We start from the raw sequence: 22,501 nt of genomic DNA, 5'->3' as shown, positions 1-22,501 counted from the left end.
ATATTCCTTATCCAGAGCTAAGACCAAAGAACCCATAACTCCTTGTGGGTAGACTTTGCTCGTGGACCCACTGCGCCCACCTGCGCCAGGTGGTGGTGGAGAACTGTTTGCCAGGCGGAAGGGCAAACCGGCATAGAGGGGAAGTGACATTTCCCCTGCTGCATCATATTGTAAAATGATACTTCACTTGGAAACAGGGCAGTAGTCCTCCTAGAACACTGGGTGTAGTTTGGCGTTCAAACTTTGAATATATCTCACTAGCTTTAGACACTAGACTTTGTTACCTAGGCTCTTTACAGACAAAAAAGTGGAAGTTCTAGTGTTATTATTACATTAAAAAAGAGGAAGGATATAAAGAAGTGCTTTGTATTCAGTATGGAATAGATGCTTCAGCAAGGACCTTTAGTGCAAGTAGCTGCATAAAAGGGCGAAAGAGTCACCTAAAAAAAAAATTTTACCAAGACTACTTACCTAGGTAGTTTAGAGGTCTTTTTGCAGTGCAATATATGATGTATTTGTAATAGATTGCGATATCTGACGAGTGGTGAGGGTTGAGGGAGGAGATGGAGTCCACATAAAGTGTTCGGCTACGACAGCTTCTCAGCCTCGTCTTCAAATTCGCGCGACGCGTTCTCCAAGGAAGTAGCGAATCGCAAGGTATCAACATCAACACCCCCAATGACAACCAATGTTCTACCCCGAGTAAAGCATTTACCTCCATAAATAACTGCCGACTATCGTGCTCCGAATCATGGCACGCTGATGAAGACTTCTCCAACTTTACGCTTCCTGAGAAATGGCCTCGGTCGTTTCGTTGGGTCTCGACCAGCCCGCGGGACTTCAATATGCCATCCAAGAGCACCTGCTGCCTCCAGAACCCCCGAGCACCGCCTATAGCTGGCATAATCACTTCGATGCCAGCGCTGACGCCGACTCGATATGCGACGAGGATGAGCTCTTAGTCACTCCACGATGCGTTATTTGGTCGCGAGGCGGGGTCTTTCGGAAAAGCTATAAATTTGATCTCGAGAAAGAACTTGTCACGCAAGCATTGCTGACATATTTCCCAAGCGTTGGGCCCTTGGAGAGAAAAGATACAAGCGGCTCGCAGAAGGAAGCGGCATCAAAGAGATCTGCGGCCATTGTGGTATTTCTAAAGACACAGGCGCATGTCCACTTCCTCTCCGGCACCAGCCATGTTATTAATTTGCCATTCGAGGTCGAATTCGTGACTGCGGCCCCCAATGGCCTGATAATTCAAAGGAAACTTCGAGTCGACAATCTCGTTCCAGCGTCGCTGAAATTCCCTCGAGTCCCTCCAAATTCTTTCGTTTCCTCCCAACCGCAACCATGGTCTGCATCAAGTTCACAACAGTCAACCTTCTCGATTGCCGACCTAGGGGCTCCAAAGCAAATGTCACTCCAATTCAACTCTACATTGAAGGATTTATGGGACCCACCGGCACTGACAGACGATGCTCACTGGCCGCGCCTATTCTCTCTCTCAGATCCCCTCGCTGAGATGGGCTTGGTGGTCGCACAATCTCCGAAACCTGAACTAAGAGGACACCGGAGAGGGCCGGCGAAGAAAACTGCTTTGGACACTGCAGAAGAAATACTTCATGTCTCACGCCAAGGTGAATTTGAAAAAAACTGTGCTGGTCTCGTCCTCGCCCTCACTTTAAACCGCGAAACGAGCACGTATACCGTCTGGAGGCTGTCATATATTGGAGAGCAAACGATGAGCGAAAACCACCGGATACCCAGTGATTCATCGCGCCGCAGAAGCTCTTTTGTCCCAGGGACTGCTACTGGAGCTACGACTCCAGTTGTAAATAGCCAAGCGACCTTCCGAGAGAGCTTTGGGGTCAATACTGCTGGGCTTGGGGCGAAACCTGTCAAGAAACATGCCACAATAGTAGGTGACAAAGCAGTCGACTTTGCTTCGACCCTCGATCCCGATTTTGAGAGCTCTTCACTCCCCAGGAGGAAATCTCGCCGTGTCAGCTCAATGCTTGCCCGGGCTGATCTATCTGCCTCCCACGAACGATCAGCGTTTTCTGAGCTCGCAAGCACCCAGCAACATGTTCCAAAAAGGCGCGGTGACTCTTTGGGAAGCCAGCATGCTAGAACAAGCACTGGGGGTTATGGCGGACCAGCTGGGGCCAGTTTCAACCAGGCCCCGCAGTTCAACCAGAGTCTCAATAGTTTTTTAGAGGCCCCAGTAGATGATTTGCTAGACGAGCTCCGAGCAGGAGGTGACTTCGAGGGCTTTCATAATATGGGCCTAGACGATGAGGAATTTGATGCGCTCAAGCAAGAGGTAATTCTGGCCAAGGTTTGCAGCGTTCCTGCGGAACATAGCAACGTTCGGTTCTCGAGTCAGCATATGCCAGCCACAAGTCAATGCAAAATATTTACGCTCACTGCACCGCCATCTGCAGCTGATGAGCAGCAGAGAAATACCATCGTGGTATGTATTTTAGACCCAGACGAGAAGAAACTTCTGGTTTTGACACTTTATACGCATGATCAATCTACGGGCCACCGCAACGAAAGTCTCGTCCGGGGTAGAAAGGCTAGAAAACAAGGTAGTTCGGTCTCATTGGGTCCTGTGGTGCGAGCAAATCGTGTTATAGATGCTTGCAGACTTGATGATGGCCATATTTCTCGAATTTTAGTCTTGACTGAAACCGATGATGGGTATGGAGAACTGAGCATGCAAGCACCATGGAGTGTACTGATGAAGATCCCTCTCCCTGGGAAATTCGCTATCAGTAATATTCGAAATCTTGGTCATAATGCCATACCACGTGCTAAGCGTGAAGGCGGTTTTAAGAGGGTTCTTAGCCAGGGACCGCGTGCTCTTCGAGGGTTACGAAATTCAAGGCCGCACGGATTAGTTGACCTGGTAGATGATGAAGGCAAGCTGCATCAGATACAAGTTCTCCTGGAGCCTCGAAACCCTCATGTGTGCAAAATTCTTGAAATCTGTAGAACTGTGATTCCAGGAACTCGAGGTGGAGAGGGGGTTTTGAAGGGGTGGTGGGATGCCATGCAATGGCTTCGTCTGGAGGCGATAACCACAGTCGATGCGGAATGGACTGCTGTTGTCATCATATTATTCTCACTTGTTCTCAGTCTAAATGATGAATCAGGTGTGACTCGAAAGAAAACACATACAAAACGAAAATCTCGGACGGGTTTGCTACGATCTAGCAGTGGCGCTCAATCGGATTCGGAGAGTTGGCAGACGATGCTTTCTCAGGAAGCTTCAATCGGAAATCCATTGCCGGCTTGGTCCAACAATGCGGCCTGGAAATGGCTTGCTGAGGATGAGGAGGCAGACATCTGGGTCAAGGATTCTGAGGCTGCGTCACCAATTCTCACACCAAATGACAGTGATGACACAAATTTTGTTCCGCGGCATGTGAAGCTTGCCCGGGACTTTACAAGCTCAACTATTGGGAAAGAAGTAGTATGTGATACTCTGCCAACCTCTAAGAATAGAGATATCCACGCCCGTAAAACGGCCCTCACCGACATTATCACTGGTCTTCATCTTCTTCGTGAAGAGGATAAGCTCCACACAATGGCCACCGACTCTTATAGCACGGGTGTTTCAGGGCTTGCTCCAGTTCTGGGACAGATGGTACATTGGCTAGGATGGAATACTTGGATGGCCCATTATGATCTAGACGAAGTTTTGTTACTGGATCTGAAGTATGATAACGGTAAGTTCTAGACGTCCTTCTTGGAAGCAAGACCCTAATGAGCTGGCCAGGTTTACGCATTGATCAACCCATTTCGGAACCGTTCGAATGCCCATCGGTCTATCAGTGGATACAGGCCTGCTTGACGACCCAAAATCAGGCAAAGTTCATTACTCTGCCTACCCTAATTGCCACTCAATCTCAGTCTTCGGGCACAAATGCATTTCCAAGAATATTCCTTTTCGAGGTGTTTTTTGCTTCGATGCAACCAGGCTGGTCTCCAGTGCAGTTCGTTGAATCTCTAGCTACAGCTGGTATTAATGTTCTTCTTCTTGAGACACTACCCGAGGCTATCCTTGCCCCACTACAAGAAGCTATCGCTCAGTGTCAAGCAGAGCCTCCCACAACATGGAGCAAAGAATTACTTGCTATCGCAGGCCGAGAAGATGTGAATATGCTTCTAACTCCAGGGCAACGTCCGCGCCACGGCCAATCTAGTTTACTGGTAAGTTTATATTTTTATTAAGGATTCACAAGCTGATTGGGTGTAGGTTCCATCTCATGAGGCACATATGGATGTTCGCGCAATATGTGCATCTACGGCAGATACGGAGGCACTGAGGTCCTTTGATGCTGTGGCCGAAATGGATCGGCAAATAATCACACGTGCCATTTTCAAGGACGATAGAAGAGTGAACGAAGCCATGCGTATTCTTAACACAACAAGATCAACTGTCGCGCGTTGCAAGTCTGAACCCCAATGGACGGAGTCGGAACTGTTAGAAGCACAGAAAGATCATGCCCAAATGCTGGCCTATCGCACCCTTGCAATTCCCTCTGGACGAGGACTATTATATTTCAGTGCTCGAGTGCCGCTTCTGACAGAGAGGCTTTCGATTGGCGGATTCAATTTAAGTTGTGTCATGAAGCCAGATAATAACACCGTGGGAGTGGATAAGAACGCATTTACAGAAGAGAAAGTGTGCTGGGCATTTTTCCACGCAGGTGTCGCCGCCGGCCTGAGCATTTCGCGGGACGCGAAAGGAATTGACACTTCCTGGATTATATTCAATAAGCCTACTCAGGACCTCAGCAACCGCCATGCTGGGTTTTTGCTAGCCCTAGGACTCAATGGGCACTTGAAGTCAGTGGCTAAGTGGGTTGCGTTCAAGTACTTGACACCGAAGCACACCATGACCTCAATTGGATTACTCCTAGGCTTAGCTGCTTCGTATCTCGGTACCATGGACTCACTAATAACACGTTTGCTCTCTGTCCACGTAACTCGGATGCTGCCCCCGGGTGCTGCCGAGTTGAATCTGTCTCCTTTGACCCAGACAACGGGCATAATGGGGATTGGTATACTTTATTGCAATACACAGCATCGTCGAATGAGCGAGATCATGGTATCTGAGATCGAGCATATTGATACTGAAACCGAAGAAGAGCCATTGAGAAATGAAGGTTACCGGCTTGCGGCTGGATTTGCGCTCGGTTTCATCAATCTTGGCAAAGGCTCTGATCTCAAAGGCCTTCATGACATGCGCCTTACCGAGAGACTTTTAGCACTATCCGTCGGTAGTAAGAGGGTCGATCTAGTTCATGTGCTAGACAAGGCTACCGCGGCTGCTGTTGTGGCAATGGCATTGATCTTCATGAAGTCGGAGAACCAAGTTTTAGCTCGCAAAATCGACGTTCCAGATTCACTTCTACAATTCGATTATGTTCGGCCAGATATTTTCCTCCTTCGCACTCTCGCCAGACACCTAATTATGTGGAGTAAGATAGAGCCTTCTTTCTCCTGGATCAAGAACAATCTACCCCCCGACTACAGAACGAGAAGTTCTCTTGAATCCATCAAACTTTTAACTAGTGACGATCTCCCATTCTATGACATTGTTACAGGCCTTTGCTTTAGTATTGCATTGCGCTTTGCTGGATCGGGCTCTCTAGTTGTTCGAGACTTGCTAATCCATTACCTGGACCAACTAATGCGGATTTGTCGAATTGATGCTACTACATATGATAAGAAGCTAACAAGAAATACCGTTCGGAATTGTCAAGATCTGTTGGCGCTTAGCCTTGCCACTGTCATGGCCGGCACCGGTGATCTGGTTGTGTTTCGTCGACTTCGGTCTATACACGGTCGTGACAATAACGAAACCCCCTACGGAAGTCACCTTGCGGCTCACTTGGCGATCGGTGCTTTATTTTTAGGAGGTGGAACGTACACATTTGGGACATCAAACTTGGCTATTGCTTCATTGCTGGTAGCGTTTTATCCTATCTTTCCGTCTTCGGTACAAGATAACCAGTCTCATCTTCAAGCTTTCAGGCATTTCTGGGCCCTGGCAGCAGAGCCCCGATGCCTAGTCACAAAAGACATCGACACCAATCAGCCCGTCCCTTTGCCAATCACGGTAACTCTCCAAAATGGCGAACAGACACAACGCCATACCCCTTGCTTATTACCAGAGCTCGATCAAATCAAAACAGTGCGCACAAACAGCACAGAATACTGGAATATAGTGCTCGATTTCGCAGCGAACCCAACTCACATTGCCTCCTTCAAATCAACTAGGACAGTCTATGTCCGTCGCTGCCCTGCCCACGATGCCAATACATCCGCTTTCCAAACCACTCTCCAGGCTCTAAATGATACTGACGGCACAACATCATCGTCGTCCCACTCCCTAGAATGGCTCTTCGAACTCCCCGCCTTCGCCTCCCTTACCAAAGCCGAAAGAGCATTAGTCCTCCCACCCGACCATGGCGGTGCAAGTGATATCCACTGGGGCACGAAAGAAACTGTTGTTGACGCAAGACTCGTGTTGGAGAATGATACGATTGATAGTGGCAAAAGAGACCGGCTTCTGGGGCTGAGGTTATTGTTTGAGTGGGCGGATAGGAATGTTGCGGAGGGGAAAGAGATGCTATGGATTAGGAGTGAGGTTGTGGAGAGGCTGAAGGCTAGAGTTTGGATGGTTGCGGAGGGGGCGAAGTAAGGGTGGGGAATCTGAGATTACACGATGTGGGCGTTTTCGGAGGCGTTTGCACCTCCCTTGGGACAGGCGTGTGGTATGGGAAAAGGTGATTTTAGAGGTGCATATTTCGTGAGTGAGGCATTGATCATAACCCCGTTATGGAACCTAGAAGGGAAAGGGGACTGTTTGAGAACATTGTGAAAAACATATATTAATAGGGCGATTAGAAAAATCATGCCATAGCATACCTTACAAGGCTTTAGCCCATACCAGATAATTGAAGCGAGTTTGGAGTTTGGAGTTTGGAGTTTGGAAGTGAAGTTAAATACCAAGGCGATACCCTAATTGCCGTCATAAATCGCTACCTATCATACACCCTTTTGAGCTATCATGCCATTCTAAAACCATCGCCTTTCTCACAACTTCCCCTTAACATCACCCGCCACCTCGTTTGCCTTTCCCTTAGCCTCACCAGCAATCTCACTGGCCTTTCCCTTGGCCTCTCCTGAAACCTTGGATGCCTTGCCAGCCACTTCGGACGCCTTCCCCTTAACTTCGCTAGAGGTCACACCTGCGACCTCTTTTACTTTGTGGGTTGCGGTTTCTGCGGAGATGGCGGTTAGTATGGAGTGGCTTGGGATGGAAGAGGGGTTTAAGTTGTGCTATATGGAGGGTGTGGGGTAGACGGGAAGACAGAGGATAGGGGAGGTAGGAGAAATTGAGGCAATGTAATGTGCTAGGAGGATAATTTAGATCAAGTATACAGGACGGCGAGGTGGTGATGAGGTGGTGATCTTGCATTAGCATCACCAGCATCAACATCACCACCAGCACCAATGTCTTGATCATCAAACGGAACAACAGCACAGCAGAAAATGAGGCATGGGGACACTACACATACCGCCAATCTCGATACCATCAACAAGCTTATTGGAGACCTTTCTGTCAACCGCCTTGGCAACATTCTTCACCGCCTCTGTGGCTGACTTCCGTGCTGTGATAGAAGTAGAGAATGCACGGGGAGCAAATGTGCGTGAGGTGCGCAGGACAGTGATGCGGGCGAGGGAAGCCATTTTGTATAGTTTTGATATATGTTGGCTTGGTGGTAGTATTGGTGGGTGATGGATTCAACCGGAGTTTGGCACTAGAAACTAGAATTGAGTTGTGAGAGTATGAGTAAGATGGATTGTCTGTGATAAGTAGAAAGGAAGAAGGAAGAGGAAGGACGAAAGAAAGAAAAAGAGCAAGAAATAGCTTTTGAAGCACTTCGTAATGATGATGAAGGCGACAATTGCAGCTGGAGACTAGGGCGCTTCGATCTCTACGTCATGGGCCGCCGCTTGGTGGGGAATCCGATTGCGGATAAACAAGTTACAAGTTACAAGTATCAGGGATTTGTATTGCACGTGATGATCGGAGCTCTCCCTTTCCCTATTCCAAGTATATCAGATATATTTATAAGGTATCTACCTATGTATAATAAATCGAACTCGACACGTCGTCATTTTATGGTGTTGGTGGAGCGTGCTCGGCGCAGTATGGAGCACAGTTTGTAGGGCTGTAATAAATAATAAGGGAATGCTTAAGCCGAGGGAGCTTATGTACTGGATATTTGAGCTCCAAACTCAAATCCCCGCAACAACACCAACCACAACCAACTTCCCTTCCTCCCAAACCCATCGCCATTGTCACAATGCGCTCACCACTCCCTCTTGCACGTCAATTGCAATTGCAATTCCCCTCCAAGTCTAAGCATTTCCTCCGTCCTGTCTTTCGTTCCTATTCCACACAACCCCCCCTCATCAACACCTACGACATCCAAGCTCCCAACACCGGGCGCATCCGCATCCTCTCCCTCGCCCGTCCTTCAGCACGCAATGCCATCTCCCGCCAATTGCTCCACGAGCTCCGCACAAACATCGATGCCGTAGCCGCAGAATACGCCGCAGATGGCAGTGAAGTGCCGCCGCAGAAGACTTACGGCGGTGCCGCGGGGGTAGATCAGAAGGGGCCAACGAGGGTTTTAATTCTCGCAAGTGAGGTAGATAGCTGTTTCTGCGCGGGCGCCGACTTGAAGGAGCGGTCCGGGTTTACTGCTGATGAGTATGTCTCTATAGATATCCCCCTAGTAGGAAGGGACGTAAAGCTAACTCTCAGGGAAATAGAACAGAAGCATTCCTCTCCAACCTCCGCAGCACCTTTACCTCCCTCTCCCTCCTCCCCATCCCCACCATCAGCGCCGTCAGCTCCCTAGCTCTCGGCGGCGGTCTTGAGCTCGCGCTCTGCACACACCTGCGTGTCTTCGCCTCCACAGCGCAAGTCGCCCTTCCAGAAACACGATTGGGCATTATTCCCGGTGCTGGAGGAACATATCGCCTACCGGGACTCATTGGGCTCGGCAGGGCAAGAGATCTAGTGTTAACGGGGCGGAGAGTTAGTGCTGCGGAAGCGTATTTCCTTGGGATTTGCGATCGGCTTGTAGAGGTTGTGCCAGGGGAGGAAGAAGTGGGCGAGCAGGGAAATAAGGAGCTGATGAGGAGAGCGGGTGAGGAGGTGCTGAGGGAGGCTGTTAGGGTTGCTGGTGAGATTTGCGAAGGCGCCCCTACGGCTGTGAGGGCCGGGTTGAAAGCTGTTAATTATGCGAGGGAGGACGTGGAGAATCAGATGTATGAGAGTGTGGTGGGGACGGAGGATAGGAATGAGGCATTGGCCGCATTTAAGGAAAAGAGGAGGCCTGTTTTTAAGGGAAGGTAGAAGCCTCGTTGGCTTCTGAGGCGGATGATATCCTTCCACCGCAGGCGGGGATTGATGCTACTAGTAGACGGGCCTTATCTTTGGCTCGGGATTTCAAACCGATATATTCTGGATGAGAGCATTTCACGAGCCCTCCAGGTTTCCACCTCTATACAGGTGGTAGATTCAAATTCCAGATTCAAAAGTGAATAGCCCCATGTTTCCCTTTACGTGCCTTTTCGCCAACGACCGACAGCAAGGGACTACTATCATCCCCCCGTCCTTCATATGGATCATTCAACGAGAACGCCCCCTTTATAGTCAAGGGTCTAATTTTTGGTATAAAAAGCATCAAGACCATCAAAATACATACTTTTTGGCCAATCCTGCTACTAATTAATCCACTACTATCGATTACTTTACCCCTGTCAAGATATTCCATATATGTCAAATCAAAATAATCAACTCAAGAGCCTCCAACCCCCCCTATCCCAAGTCCCATAACCTAAACACGTTTAGAGAGATATACACGATCGCCGCCACAAACACAGCAACAGCTACTACAACCTTGTATAGGTATGTAATTGAAGGCCTGGGATATGGGAGGGACACTGAGTACGGTGCCAACCCGAGGTTCCATTATCAACAACCATCCGCTTCATTTACTATTTCTTCTTCTTTCCGTTCATTTGCCCGATTCATCTATCAACGCGTGTAGAGGAGTGTAGCCTCTACCTCAAAGAGGGCTTTTGCTAAACTTATTTAGTCCTATATACCTCGGGTTGAAGTTGGTCGGTTAGCGAATAGCAACCACCCGAAGGGCACAAACCAGCTATCCAAGTAATTGTTATAATTTCAAATTAAACTCGAAGTAAGTAATCAGAGACCTACTGGGTCATAATATATATATTAGTCTTTGTAGTTTGTTCCTTTAAACCAAGGCACCCAAGGGGATTGATGGACGTATCAATTGGTTGTAATTGCTTGAATAAGCCTCTAAGCACCCCACTGTCAACATCGGCCCCCCTCCCCCGCCAACCTTTCCCAGCACCACAACACCACGCCCTCTCATTCTGTCGTTTCTTGCCATCAAACAACACTCACACCACCATCCATCATCCATCACCAATTAACTCCCCAGCAAAATGGCCGACACCGAGTCCCAGACCCTGCCGCCAGAAGCCATCGCCTTTGCCGCGAGGATGTACGATGCCGCACGTGCGGGCCAGATGGACATCTTTGAGCAGGCATTGCCGGCCGGGTTACCCGCTAACATGACGAACGAGAAAGGCGATAGCTTGGTATGTTTTGGTTTTTGTTGATTTTATTGATTTTATTTGGGGGAAAGGAGTGTTTATGTATCTATTTTCTGGTTTGGGTGTTTTGGTTACCTTATGAATAAAACATTCAGTGGTTGTCTGTTACTCCTGAACATCATATATCATCATGGAGCTATTTATATGTGATGTGTTTATTTTCAGAAGTCTGCAGATGCCGATATATGGACTTGAGAATCCTAGCTTCATCTCTATCTATCCCGCAATGGATCCACGAGTTCTATACATCCTTCCCTGACGTTCTTTCTCCGCCTTCCAAATGTTCTGCCGAATCTCATCATCTCTATCTCTCAATTCAATCCTCGCTCTTAAACCCTGCCTAATCAAAACACAGTTGATGCTAGCCTCCTACCATGGCCACGCGCCCTTGGTACGTCTCCTCCTCTCGCACGGCGCCAACGCCAATTCCCTTAACGATCGAGGACAATCGCCTTTGGCCGGTGCGGTGTTTAAGAAGGAGGATGAGGTTATCGAGGTGTGTGTTTTCTTCCCCCTTCCTTTTCCCTCTGTTGCATTCCGCTCAGTTTCTCCGTATCTATCCAACTATAATTAAAGATAAGAGAAGGTAAGAAAGAAAGCTAACACAAATAATTGTAGGCCCTTCTAGAGGGCGGCGCGGATCCCGACCTTGGGAGCCCGTCGGCGACGGAGGCGGTAGTTATGTTTAAGCAGGAAGAGACATGGAAGAAGAGGTTCAACGAAGCGGTTGGGAAGGGGAAGGGTGGTTCGACTAGTTGATTTTTCAGAGTTGGTGGTTTCGAGGAATGTTGGACAAAATTGGACAATGAATAGCAATCCTAACAGATTATGTACGCTCTTCAAACCTAGCTTGGTCCGGATTGACAGGTGGAGGCTAGCTGGGGTAGCAGTTATGAGACAACGGGGAAACGGCCACCCAAGTGCTGGTTAAGATATTGGAGTGGAAAAGTAAACCGGGGAAAAAAGGAATTATAACGAGATAGAAATAACACCACGTGGGTTCCCTGGTGAGATATGATTTAGTCCAGGTTTCCCAGGTAGGGAAAGGTAATATCAGGAGTTGTGATTATGACATGACCCGGTATTATTACAGGTCAGGTTTAGGGGCAGCAAGGCTTGGCCACGTGCTCGCAGCATGCAGCCTGCCCTTGCGTGTGTTCCGTGTTCAACTGAGGAACTATCTCATGGTTCCCGGTGATAAGGGCACATTCATGGTTTTAAGGGCCGAGGTGGAACTTTAAAGTTCTGGTTAATGAAAACACCACAATGTAGGTTTCTCAATCCGCTGTCGCCAAGGGCAATTCTTAGAATTTGTTCTTGTTCAAATCAACTCGTTGCTCTTATCGTCCATGTTTAATATTAATAAGTCGACAGATGCGAAACCATCACGGCCATCATGCGACAAACACGGCTTGAGCCAAGCCTCGATCCATGACAGTAATCGGGGGTTCGAAATACAAAGCTTAAGCGGCTGCCCTGAAGATCATGCTATGAGTCGTTTATGATCATCAATAGGGGTGTTTGCAGCGCCCGCTCTTCGTTGCGGGCAGCTAGTCCGGGATAATTGGGAATTTGTGCCGTAGTTGTAGGACAACATTCCCACCCCGCCGATAGGCACGAGTCAGGGCGACGACGCCAAATCAGACGGCGGGATCCAGGCGCAGCCACAGCAGAGAAATCGTTTCTGATTTCCACGCAGTCGAGATGGGATCGGGCGTGGCTGGATAAGGGCGGGGAACCGGATCCCGCTGCTGATTGGAATGGAATGTCTTGCAGGCGTCGTCGCTCGAGTCTCAGGTTCTCAGCGCTGGGTGGTGGAGGGGCGAGATGGTCGGGATAACTACTTCTTTTCTTATGGCTCTTATGGCTCCCATGCACGCTGGACGCTGCACCGCGAAAGGGGCGTTCGGGGGGCTGCTGGCCAGTCGTCAGCATACCGCGAGGAGCCTGAGGAGGTCTTTTTGGCGTGTGCCTGTTCCTGTTCCTGGGACGTCAGCCTCTGTACCGTACCTGTAAGAAGTACAGTAGTATCCGGACGTCGAGGAGTATTCGCTCCGTCCTGGACCCTTTGGGGAAGCCTAATATAGCTAGCTGAGTCTGCAGTCGCCTTCGTCCTTCGTCCTTAACTGGACCCAAGATCCCCCATCCGGAGTGCTCGTAACTTGGTAGATTATTTGTCTCCAGTCTCCAGTCTCCAGTCTCCAGTCTCTGGCCGATGCCGCTGGGGGCTCGGACGTGTTCAAACAGTCCCCACACCGCTGTTCTCTCTCATACTCGTGGTACATACATGTACTGTACGAGCGCTGCGTTCTGAGTATGATAATAAGATCTGTGCCAGCTTCATGCATCAAGTCTGTGGTTCTCCGTGCGAGCGTTCCCTTGATCATCGAATGGCGAGCGGCCGTCGTGTCTCTGGCGGATTAAGAAACACTCAGTCGGGAACAGGCAGCTCGCCTGATATTAGATAATTAGAGTCTGTACTCGGTGTCACAGCACAGAGGGCGGAATATGTGACTGATATCTGCATTCTGAGCAGAAGGACGCGATCCTCCTGCAAAGATTTAGCCTGAAGGAGAACTGAACTGTGATAGCAGTACGGAGCACTTCGTCCTTCGTAGTAATGGGACTTTACTTTTTTGACTTGTACTGTACTCGGACCTGACTTCGTCGAGATAGAATGCTCCGGCTTGACCGTGACACAGACCGCTGCCAGACACGTCCGCCGGCTGATAATAAGAACCCAGTTGGAGGTTGGAACTGCAATAATAATCCTCCGTCCGCAGGTACAGTACATTATTAGCACTCTGGTGTATGTACGGTCCATGTACTGTATGTAGTCCCCGCGTGCGGTTTGGGGGACTGTGCAGGAGATATGTTTCGGATTGAGCCGTTTGTAGGAACCTGCTCCGGCGCAACTCTCCACTGCTCTGCACACTTATTAGACACTACTCCTGAAAGCGTGCGAGTTGCAGTGAATCTTGCTGTACTCTGTCCGTAGCCCCTTTGAACCTTGATTATTATAACTTGGTCAGGTTCACTGTTAAGGCTTTTAAGCAGCGTTACGTTGCGGATGAGCCCGGCCCGTCGACCCTACACCCCAGATACTCTCTCTCTGGTACCAAGTACAGCACTCGTAATTTCGTGCTTCGTAAACTTCCAGCTTCCTCCCTGTCGCTGTCGCTGTCGCTGTCAATCCATCCCAACTCCAGCTCCTAACTCTAATTTGCTCTCGCCGACACCTTGGAATCTCTTCACCTCTTTCGCCTCTCCGTCTCTTCATCTCGCGCCTCTCCCCCACCCCATCTCTGGTTCCATAGTCCTCCTCCTCCTCCATCGACTGTCTCTACCGCTTCAGGCGCCTGCCAATCCAACCCCCAGAGATCTGCCAGTCTCCGCTGGCCTGTTTCAACAGCAGATCATATCCGCCAGCTTTTCCTACGTTTGCCGTCAGATACCCTTGCCTCAGCGCCATTACGAGATCTGTCGCGCTTGGTGCTGTTCCACGATCGGCGGATGTCAATCCAAACTTTTCCTTGTGGCTGCTGTCCCAACGTTGCATTCGCATTTGCATTGAGGCCGACACGGCAGGCTGTGTTCAGCTATTAGGGACTATCAGTTGCTATCACGCCTCGTCGCGGCACCCCGGTGCTGTCTGTCGCCCGTCGCCAGCACATCTCGAATCGATCAAACATCCCTTAGTGATGCCAGCCTCGCCCTCAACACGGCCTCAACCTCAAGATGCAATCTTTTGAGAATACGCCCATGTCCCCCACGAAGCGCCTTGGGGTATCCTTAAACGTTGATACTGGCTATAAAGGGAAACGAATCGATAATTCTCCGCCCGAGACACCTGCCGCCCGCGATCCTCGATCCGCATCGAACAGAGCCAATATGCCTCCCCCGAGCCGGGCGCTTAAGCAGCGGGAGACTTTTTTGGACGACATTACACCCGTGGATCCTGCGTCCAACAAGGAGAATGATCCCGAAAACGGTCCAGGACATCATCGAGATTCGCACGATCTTTCTCTCTCTCCGCGGCAAGTCACTCGCGATTCGCTGGTTGACCACATGCTGCTCTCTCTCGACCAATTCTCGTTTAGCCATGATGAAGAAGCATTTGGGAGGCAGCCTGCGCTGGACCAGGAGAATATGTACTCGTCGTTTGGCGATGAGGAATCATACCAGCCCACGTCCAATTTTGCGCCGAGGGGAGGTCGGCCAGGGCACAGTTATTCCTACAGCTCCGACTACGACAATGCCGATGATTCGAGTCGATACTCGGGCCAATTGTCCCGCGGCCGAAGGAGCAACAGCAGCTCGAATTTCCAACCCGGTTTGGGAAGGATAAGTAGCATACGCAATGAAGGTGGAAGTCGCAGCTTCTCGAGCTCAACTCGTGGGCATGTACCAATTCCTCCAAGGGGCATACATTCGCGGAGCGGGAAGGGCAGCAAAGGAAGCAGCGCGAACAGTTTTGATCTTGGATATGCACAGGTTACGAGCAGTCAACGGTGGGCTCACGGGCTGGCGGGAAGGTCCTCAAGTTTTGACTATGGGAGGGAGCGTCAAACCATGACAGCACAATCGGATGGATTGCCTCGACAGAATGCGCCGGTATTCACACCGTACGACTACGATGCCGCCCCTACACCTACGGTTCCAGGTGGCCCTCGAAGACCACGGCCGGTTTCTCCAATCCTTCTTCCTCAAAAAGAGGCCGTAATAATGGACCCAGCGCCGCCAAAGCTGGAGCATAAGCGAAGTACCAAGTCATCCAAGAGCGCGTTTAGAGGGAAAACAGCGGGGAGTATGGCAAGTAGAGTCGATTATGGTCTGAACGACAATAGTCGGGAACTTCCCCCTCTACCTGCATTCATCAGGGAACCTGCGCCATCACCCACAGTCGCATACGAGAAGTTGAAGGATACATCACAGCCCTCGTCAACAATACCTCAACCAGCAAAGGATCGACCTGGCTTTTTCAGAAGAGTCTTTGGTTCTTCGAGGAGCAATCCTCCTCCTAGCGCTCCAGAACCTCCTCGCTCTCACGGTTCTACTACCTCGACTGATACGGCAAATCGGCCAGGCAGCAAGACCCATCATATCGCCACTCAGATGAAGTCTCAGCACGTTCCGCCGCCTCGAGAACCGCCTCCTCCTCCAAAAGATCATGGGCATGTCCTAAACAAAAAGCCCTCGTCCTTCTTTCGGAGACGGAAGAAATCCGTATCAGAACCCCCGGTCCCGGGTCCTCTTCAACCCACCCCACCTATCCTGCTCCAATCCGAGCTACCTCTACCAAGCCCTGTCAGTAGCCTTCGAAAGGTTATGAACCCCTATCTACGGACACCAGCAAGGATCCCATCTGAGCCTTATGTTCAAGAGAGCAGCATAGATCGCCAAATGAACAGTAGCCCTGAACCCATTGACCGTAGTACGAGAGGGTTTTCCCCGGATTATGAGCCCGATAAGAGTGCCACGATAAGGACTGTCAGACCAGAATCGAAAGATGCAACTGATGGAATCCCATCGTCTTCGGGGTCAGCGCACAGACCGTTCTTATCCAGCCTAAGTGCTGGCCCTACTGGCGGGGACGGGACATTCCTCCAAGACGCTAGTGATAATGACCCGGATGCCCATAGCAACAATTCGAAGTCTGCACTTGTTGGAAGGGAAGGTCTAGAGTCGGGCTGGCATGTGAAGCATACATCTCCTGTAACACCTATCCCGGTTACATCTGCCGTGGCACGAGATATGGCGCTTGTGGCAGAATATGAAAGAATACACTCGAAAAGGTCTCCAACGGGTACCAAATTTGATTTGGCCAAATCCTCGACACTGGAATCATCCCAGAGCCAAACAGATGCCAAATCTAGCCAGAAAGGGTCTACTACTGGCAAAGACGAGGAATGGGTAATGTTAACACCAACGAAATCCCCTCAGCAGCTCGAGAAGGGAGATCGTGAGTGGTCAGAGCCCGACGATGAAGGGCCCCGTGACTCCAATCACAAGTTACCTAAGGGTGAACAGCCCTCTAGGACGAATTCTGGCTCAACGGATACAATCTACAAATCTGCGACTAGTCTACCTATCGTGCAGATTGAGGGTGAAGTGCAAGTCGACGCATCTGGTCCGCAATTACTGACCGAGGCTGAAGCTGTCATGCCACTGGACGAACCAACTCCTATTGATCCAAAAGCCCCTACGGAGGACGACCGCGAAAGGGCTAAAAAGATATACGATGGCAACGAGGATTTCATACAAAAAGAGAAAGCGGCAGCATGGATGGGAGAAGAAGGAGCTTTGCGTTCAAGAGTGTTAACCGCGTATCTGGAACTCTATGAGTTCTCGAACTTGAATATTCTCGCTGCTCTCCGGATCATGTGTGGCAGGTTGGTCCTCAAAGCTGAGAGTCAGCAGGTTGATCGCATACTTGACACATTTGCGAAGCGATGGTGCCAATGCAACCCTAATCATGGATTCAAAGTTACCGGTAAGCACCCTACCTATATACCTAGATGATATTGACTAACAACTCAGATGTGGTGCATACAATATGCTATTCAATTCTTCTGCTAAATACAGACTTGCATCTAGCGGATATTGACCAGAAGATGACTCGGAGCCAGTTCGTTAAGAACACAATGCCTACTATCCGTAAAAGTGTCGCCGAATCAGCCCCCGATGCCTTTGAGGCAAGACCCACGGTACTACCGGGGAAGAACAGTACCTTCGGCCCAGATTCTTCAAAACAGCCAGGAGATAGCGATTTGAAACCAGAGCGTGGCTCTATCGAAGTTGAACGGCCATCATGGAGATCTTCGTTCAAACCTCCCGTCCGAGCCGGCTCGGAAGGCAATGGAGTGTCGCCCACGCCGCTAGACTACGATACACCAGTGGATGACTGCGGTCCTCTCGTAAAAGCACCATTCCACGGCACCTTGCGTACTTGGGAGGTTCAGGTTGAAATCGTGCTGAAGGACTTCTACAATTCTATCCGCAATGATCGGCTTCCATTGTTTGGTGCGCCTATTGAGCGACCACAACTTCACGCTCCATCAACAAACAGCTTGACCGTGTTTGCTAGCGGGGTTCTACGGCGTACACCTAGTGTACTCAGCAAGGCGCCTTCGGAGTCCCTGAGCTATGCGCGGGGCAGAACTGCGGAGACCGTCCGTGTTGGAAACGGCAAATGGGCTAATAAGAATCGCTCAAGGCCTCGTCTGTACCCAGGCAGTGGTGTGGGATCTAGTCGTACCTCCCTAGATGATCAGTCTTCAATGTGGAGCCCATCCGTATCCTCGAGTACCTGGAGCAAATATTCGCTGGGAAAGACACAAACCTCGATGTCGGTCGACTCCTTTGGATCAAATTGGCCTCAGGGTGACTATCAACAGTCTATCGGTTTCGCGAACGCCCTCAGCCAGGCCATCATACGTGAAGAAACCATTGGTAGCGCAGGAAGCAACGGGAGCGACCAGGAGCCTCGTGTTGCTCCTCTGTTAGAGGATGAGTCCCTGGAGCTTCACGGAGCCCCGTGGGCCAAGGAAGGCATCCTCAAGCACAAGCATCATCTTGAATCGCTCGACAAGAAAGCAAAGGACCGCAACTGGAATGAGGTATTTGCCGTTGTTGAGAAAGGTTATCTAAGCCTATTCTCCTTCTCATCGAAGAGTATGCGCAACAAATCAAAAGGCAAGGCTGCTGGAGCTGTTGTTGGAGGAGGGAATTGGCAGGAGAATGCTCAAAGCCTTGGTTCCTTCCTCCTCCGACAAACTATTGCTAGCTCTCTTCCACCGCCTGGTTATTCTAAGGCCCGTCCTCACGTATGGGCTTTATCCTTACCAACCGGGGCTGTTCATCTTTTTCAAGTGGGCACGCCAGATATTGTCAAGGAGTTCGTCTCGACAGCCAATTACTGGAGTGCACGGCTATCAAACCATCCATTAGTCGGTGGTATCAGCAACATCGAGTATGGCTGGTCCGATGCTATCGTGAATAATGCTTTAGTGGCCGCGATCAATGACTCAACTACTAGTCGGCCATCGACAAGTGGTGCCAGACCAAGTCTCCAGAGCTCATTGAGATCGAGTATCGATCAAAGCCCCCTGGGCGGAGGCGTGAGATCCAGATTACCCGGAGATCGAATCACAATCTCAGACTGGACTCCACCAACGCAAAGTATGCGTGCCAGTAACTTAATGGAGGCAGATCAACTACAAACCCTACAAACATACGTAGCTGGCATTGAGGAAGAGTTGCAAAAACATAACCAACTGCGTAACCCGATGCTCCTCGCTGTAAGTCGTCTCAATTCCTCCCCCCCAATATCCTGACTAATAATAATATAGTTCACTCCCCGCCATCCAAATTCCCAAAAGGCCATGGCAAACTGGGAGAAGAAATCATCTTACCTCCTTCGCGAGATCGTCAAGTTCAGGACTTATATCGACTGCTTACTAGCAGCTGAAGCTGCCAAGCAGAGAATTTACGCGGAACGGGCGGCCGAGAAGGCTCTTACTGAGGATGCTGCTGGATCTGATGACGATGATGATGAGGGAGATACTACCCTACGCCCTGAATGATCCACTTTACCAACTTCAACACCCGATATTTAATAAGGTTCCATTTTTCGTCTGCCCTATTACCGAGCTTACCACGACGTCTTCATGTTTATGTCTTACGCTTCTCACTCAATTTGCTCCCACACGAACACAATTACATGCCACACCTCGGCGCCTTTATCTTTGGACTACCTGGATTGGTGTGGCTTTGGACCTGTACATGAAATCTCCCTGTATTGAAATATAGCAGGTCTTATTACGCTGGCGTTGGCTTGGGTTTCCTACAGTATCACTATACCCAGCTTGTTGCCTATTTTTCTTTTTCCTTTTGTTAAGCGAGAGGTTGTTCATTCTTCGGTCTCCCATCTTGTGGCCACCATACCTACCCGCGGTAGCTTTTCCATGTATCAGTTATTTAATATGAGGCGGAGAGAGTTTTATGAAAATATGAGATTATGAGGCTTCGCTGGAGAAGGAAGGATAGAAGGCCGCTTCTTTGGATAAAATAAATTCAGCAACTTCTTTGTGGCCGTAGTAGCCATGCGTTCTTAGGAAGAGCGGTACAGTGGGTGTAGTTTTAGGGAATAAAATATATGTACTTCTGAATTATGTTTCTGCTTTGAGTATGTTTTTGGAAGTTTTCGATTACTATGTTTGCGGATGAGGCTAATGATGGTAAGTAAATATGTGTGTGCCCGCGTATGTCACGTATTTTTGTTCGTTTACCTAGGCCACGCTCGAGCTTTAGGCAGGGAGTTGAACATCAATTCCTTCCCCCGGCCTACTTGCAATCCTACCTATAAAGATCGACTTATACTAACTAATTCCTCAACCACTCTAGCTTTGCTATTATCAGGCAGCGCCTCTCCAAGATTAGCCTAGGATTTGAGATTGCAAACAGTAAAGGTACAGAAGTAAGCGATGATCTATCCAAACAGAACATACATTTTTAAAGATAACAGCCAATATAAAATGCAGTCATCCTGTGACTAGCTAACCCGGACTCTACATTACAGAGTATGCAAAACTATGCCGAACATCGATCGAGGCCGGCGGGGTTTTGTATTAGATATGTTTGGAAGAGAGATTCGAGATTTTCTTATTTATATTCATGTAATCATCCCGCTATCTCGCCATCTAACCATCATATTTCAAATCTCGATCCATCAACCTTAAGCAAATACATATACCTGCTCCAGAATTTGAATAGATCATAACTGAAAACCACCCGCCTTCTAGTACAGTTAATTAAGTCGATAGTTACCATAGCGGTCGCTACACTTGTTTAAGATGTGGATCCCATTAAGCTGCTCCAAGTGCTAAATGGAGGCAAATGGTGGACTACTTTCTGTGTAGGTAATATTGAGACTTAAATAAACAGCAGATGGTTGATTAAATGCAATGATAGATTAATAGTTGTCCTATTATTGATTGCTAATTTCAGGTAAGTATTGTTTAACAGCCAATCTCCGTTAAGGAGTAGATGGCTGGCTGTGAACCAGGCAGTAATAGTGTTGGGTAAGTAATCTTGATGCAAGATTTCGAGGAAGACCGTAAACTTGTATAGTAGCTTGTACGTAATTTTAATACTCTGTCCAAGGGCAAATGGCTTACAGTGCGTCCGATAGACCGGGTAGTCCTGCAAGCATTCTCAAACTTAGCCCAGTAGCTATGCTCAATCAGGCGCCGGACGGTTCAAATAGTGTCACTGTTGATTGAGGAAAAGTATGGTCACCGTCTACTTAAGACGGAATCTTGACGGGGGAGGCAAGTGGAGAAGCTATGACTGACGTATGGAGTTCTCTTCGATTTGTCAGAAAGTTTAAGCTCGGCCTATTTGGCAGGATTTTATATGTTCTCGAACTGTTTAAATTGTTTAATGCTGGTTTTTGAGCAGTCCCAATGTTTCTCTTGGCTGTGAAGCTTTGCACTTGGGAGTCACAAGTAACAACATCAATCTAGAGACCTATAAATATAAGAGTTTTAGATTTATATAAGCTGTGAAAATATTAAGGAATTCTTGTAATCGTTAATGATTTTACCTAAGATCAGCTTTTCTTTGTTTTAGTTGAGATTGTGATGTCTAGCTGGTGGATTTGGCTCAGCGAAATTATCTAGGGCTTAGTACGTTACAATATGTAAAAACGGTACCCAAGCATGTCAGAAAGTCAAATCAACCAATAGCTCAACGAAGTAGATTAGTATCTTCATATGTAATAACCTTCCTTGGTAAATTGATTTATGATCACCTATCCCTCCAGCTCTCAAGTACCGAGGGAAGTGGGTTTCGCGCATTTATTTCGACACACTTTGGCAAGTCAAACGATCATCGGCCTTTAATTTTGGTATAGTTGAACTTTATAATAATTTACAAATCATTTAATTGCATTCCTTGAACGCCATTTAGCTATACATTCCGTTCTTATTTGTATTTTGTGAAGTGTTGTGGGAAAAGCGGCGAATTGCTATGTAAGGGCCCAACGCTGGATGGGGTTAAGAAAGTCAGAGACGAAAGTTGGATTATATACACTAACGTAACACGCATATCCATAGCTAGTATAATGTCTAGAGTGAGGTGAAGTTCGAGAGGTTTGCAACGGGCTCTTGTTTTCTAATATCAAAATAATTTCAGTTCTACAAAGTGTACAGCCAGTTGAATGCTGAACTCTTGCCCTCGGAGGTATCATCTACTTTTCCATGATGCCATGGTTTCATCACTATAGTTCTTCTATATATGGGAATTTATTCACCTCCGTCGCCCCAGTTACTAACTCTCCAATTTCCGACGTATGGCCTATGACCGCCTATTCCGTCGCCGCCGCTGTTATTCAAACTAAACATGATTATCCGGTTAGGTTTAGGTTTGATTTAGCAATAATAGGAAGAAGACGGTTTGTTAATTGGTTATAAATAATATTTAAAGAGGAAACTACTAACGACTTACTTTCGAGTATATCAGCAATGAAGGGGAAAAACTATATATATTTGGTAGCAACTAGGATTTTAAAGAGCATGAATAATATATATGAAAAGGAAGCTACCTGTTGGAGTTTACCAAATCGGCATTTAAGCTAATCTTAATATGTCTTATAATTCAGCGCTTTAAATTTATCAGCTTTTATTTACACTTAATTAAATAAGCTTAGTTAGTATGTGTTATTAAGTTCAAGGTCAAGAATTGCTATGAAACG

The 22,501-nt window shown here is 48.4% G+C and overlaps 5 protein-coding genes across 5 annotated transcripts; 4 read left to right on the top strand and 1 right to left on the bottom strand.

Moving 5' to 3' along the window:
* Nucleotides 1-796: 796 nt before the first annotated feature.
* Nucleotides 797-6,718, top strand: BP5553_09023 (Uncharacterized protein; the record flags this gene model as incomplete). Its single annotated transcript, XM_032017646.1, has 3 exons — nt 797-3,734; nt 3,785-4,218; nt 4,265-6,718. The coding sequence occupies 3 exons, from the start codon at nt 797-799 to the stop codon at nt 6,716-6,718; spliced, it is 5,826 nt and encodes a 1,941-aa protein (XP_031866289.1).
* Nucleotides 6,719-7,113: 395 nt separating this feature from the next.
* BP5553_09022 (Uncharacterized protein) lies at nt 7,114-7,770 on the bottom strand (the record flags this gene model as incomplete). The annotated part of the gene is made up of 2 exons (XM_032017645.1): nt 7,114-7,301; nt 7,599-7,770. The coding sequence occupies 2 exons, from the start codon at nt 7,768-7,770 to the stop codon at nt 7,114-7,116; spliced, it is 360 nt and encodes a 119-aa protein (XP_031866288.1).
* A 620-nt stretch (nt 7,771-8,390) lies between these two features.
* Nucleotides 8,391-9,451, top strand: BP5553_09021 (ClpP; the record flags this gene model as incomplete). Its single annotated transcript, XM_032017644.1, has 2 exons — nt 8,391-8,800; nt 8,863-9,451. 2 exons carry the CDS (start codon nt 8,391-8,393, stop codon nt 9,449-9,451), a joined length of 999 nt encoding a protein of 332 aa, XP_031866287.1.
* A 1,124-nt stretch (nt 9,452-10,575) lies between these two features.
* On the top strand, nt 10,576-11,505 carry BP5553_09020 (Uncharacterized protein; the record flags this gene model as incomplete). The annotated part of the gene is made up of 3 exons (XM_032017643.1): nt 10,576-10,731; nt 11,102-11,242; nt 11,365-11,505. The coding sequence occupies 3 exons, from the start codon at nt 10,576-10,578 to the stop codon at nt 11,503-11,505; spliced, it is 438 nt and encodes a 145-aa protein (XP_031866286.1).
* Nucleotides 11,506-14,484: 2,979 nt separating this feature from the next.
* On the top strand, nt 14,485-19,331 carry BP5553_09019 (Sec7 protein; the record flags this gene model as incomplete). The annotated part of the gene is made up of 3 exons (XM_032017642.1): nt 14,485-17,239; nt 17,287-19,046; nt 19,098-19,331. The coding sequence occupies 3 exons, from the start codon at nt 14,485-14,487 to the stop codon at nt 19,329-19,331; spliced, it is 4,749 nt and encodes a 1,582-aa protein (XP_031866285.1).
* Nucleotides 19,332-22,501: the final 3,170 nt, after the last annotated feature.

This window comes from Venustampulla echinocandica (genome assembly GCF_003357145.1).
Source record: "Venustampulla echinocandica strain BP 5553 chromosome Unknown scaffold_9, whole genome shotgun sequence".
NCBI lineage: Eukaryota > Fungi > Ascomycota > Leotiomycetes > Helotiales > Pleuroascaceae > Venustampulla > Venustampulla echinocandica.
The sequence above is the reverse complement of the archived record's forward strand: the minus strand, read 5'-3'. Positions and strand labels throughout refer to the sequence as shown.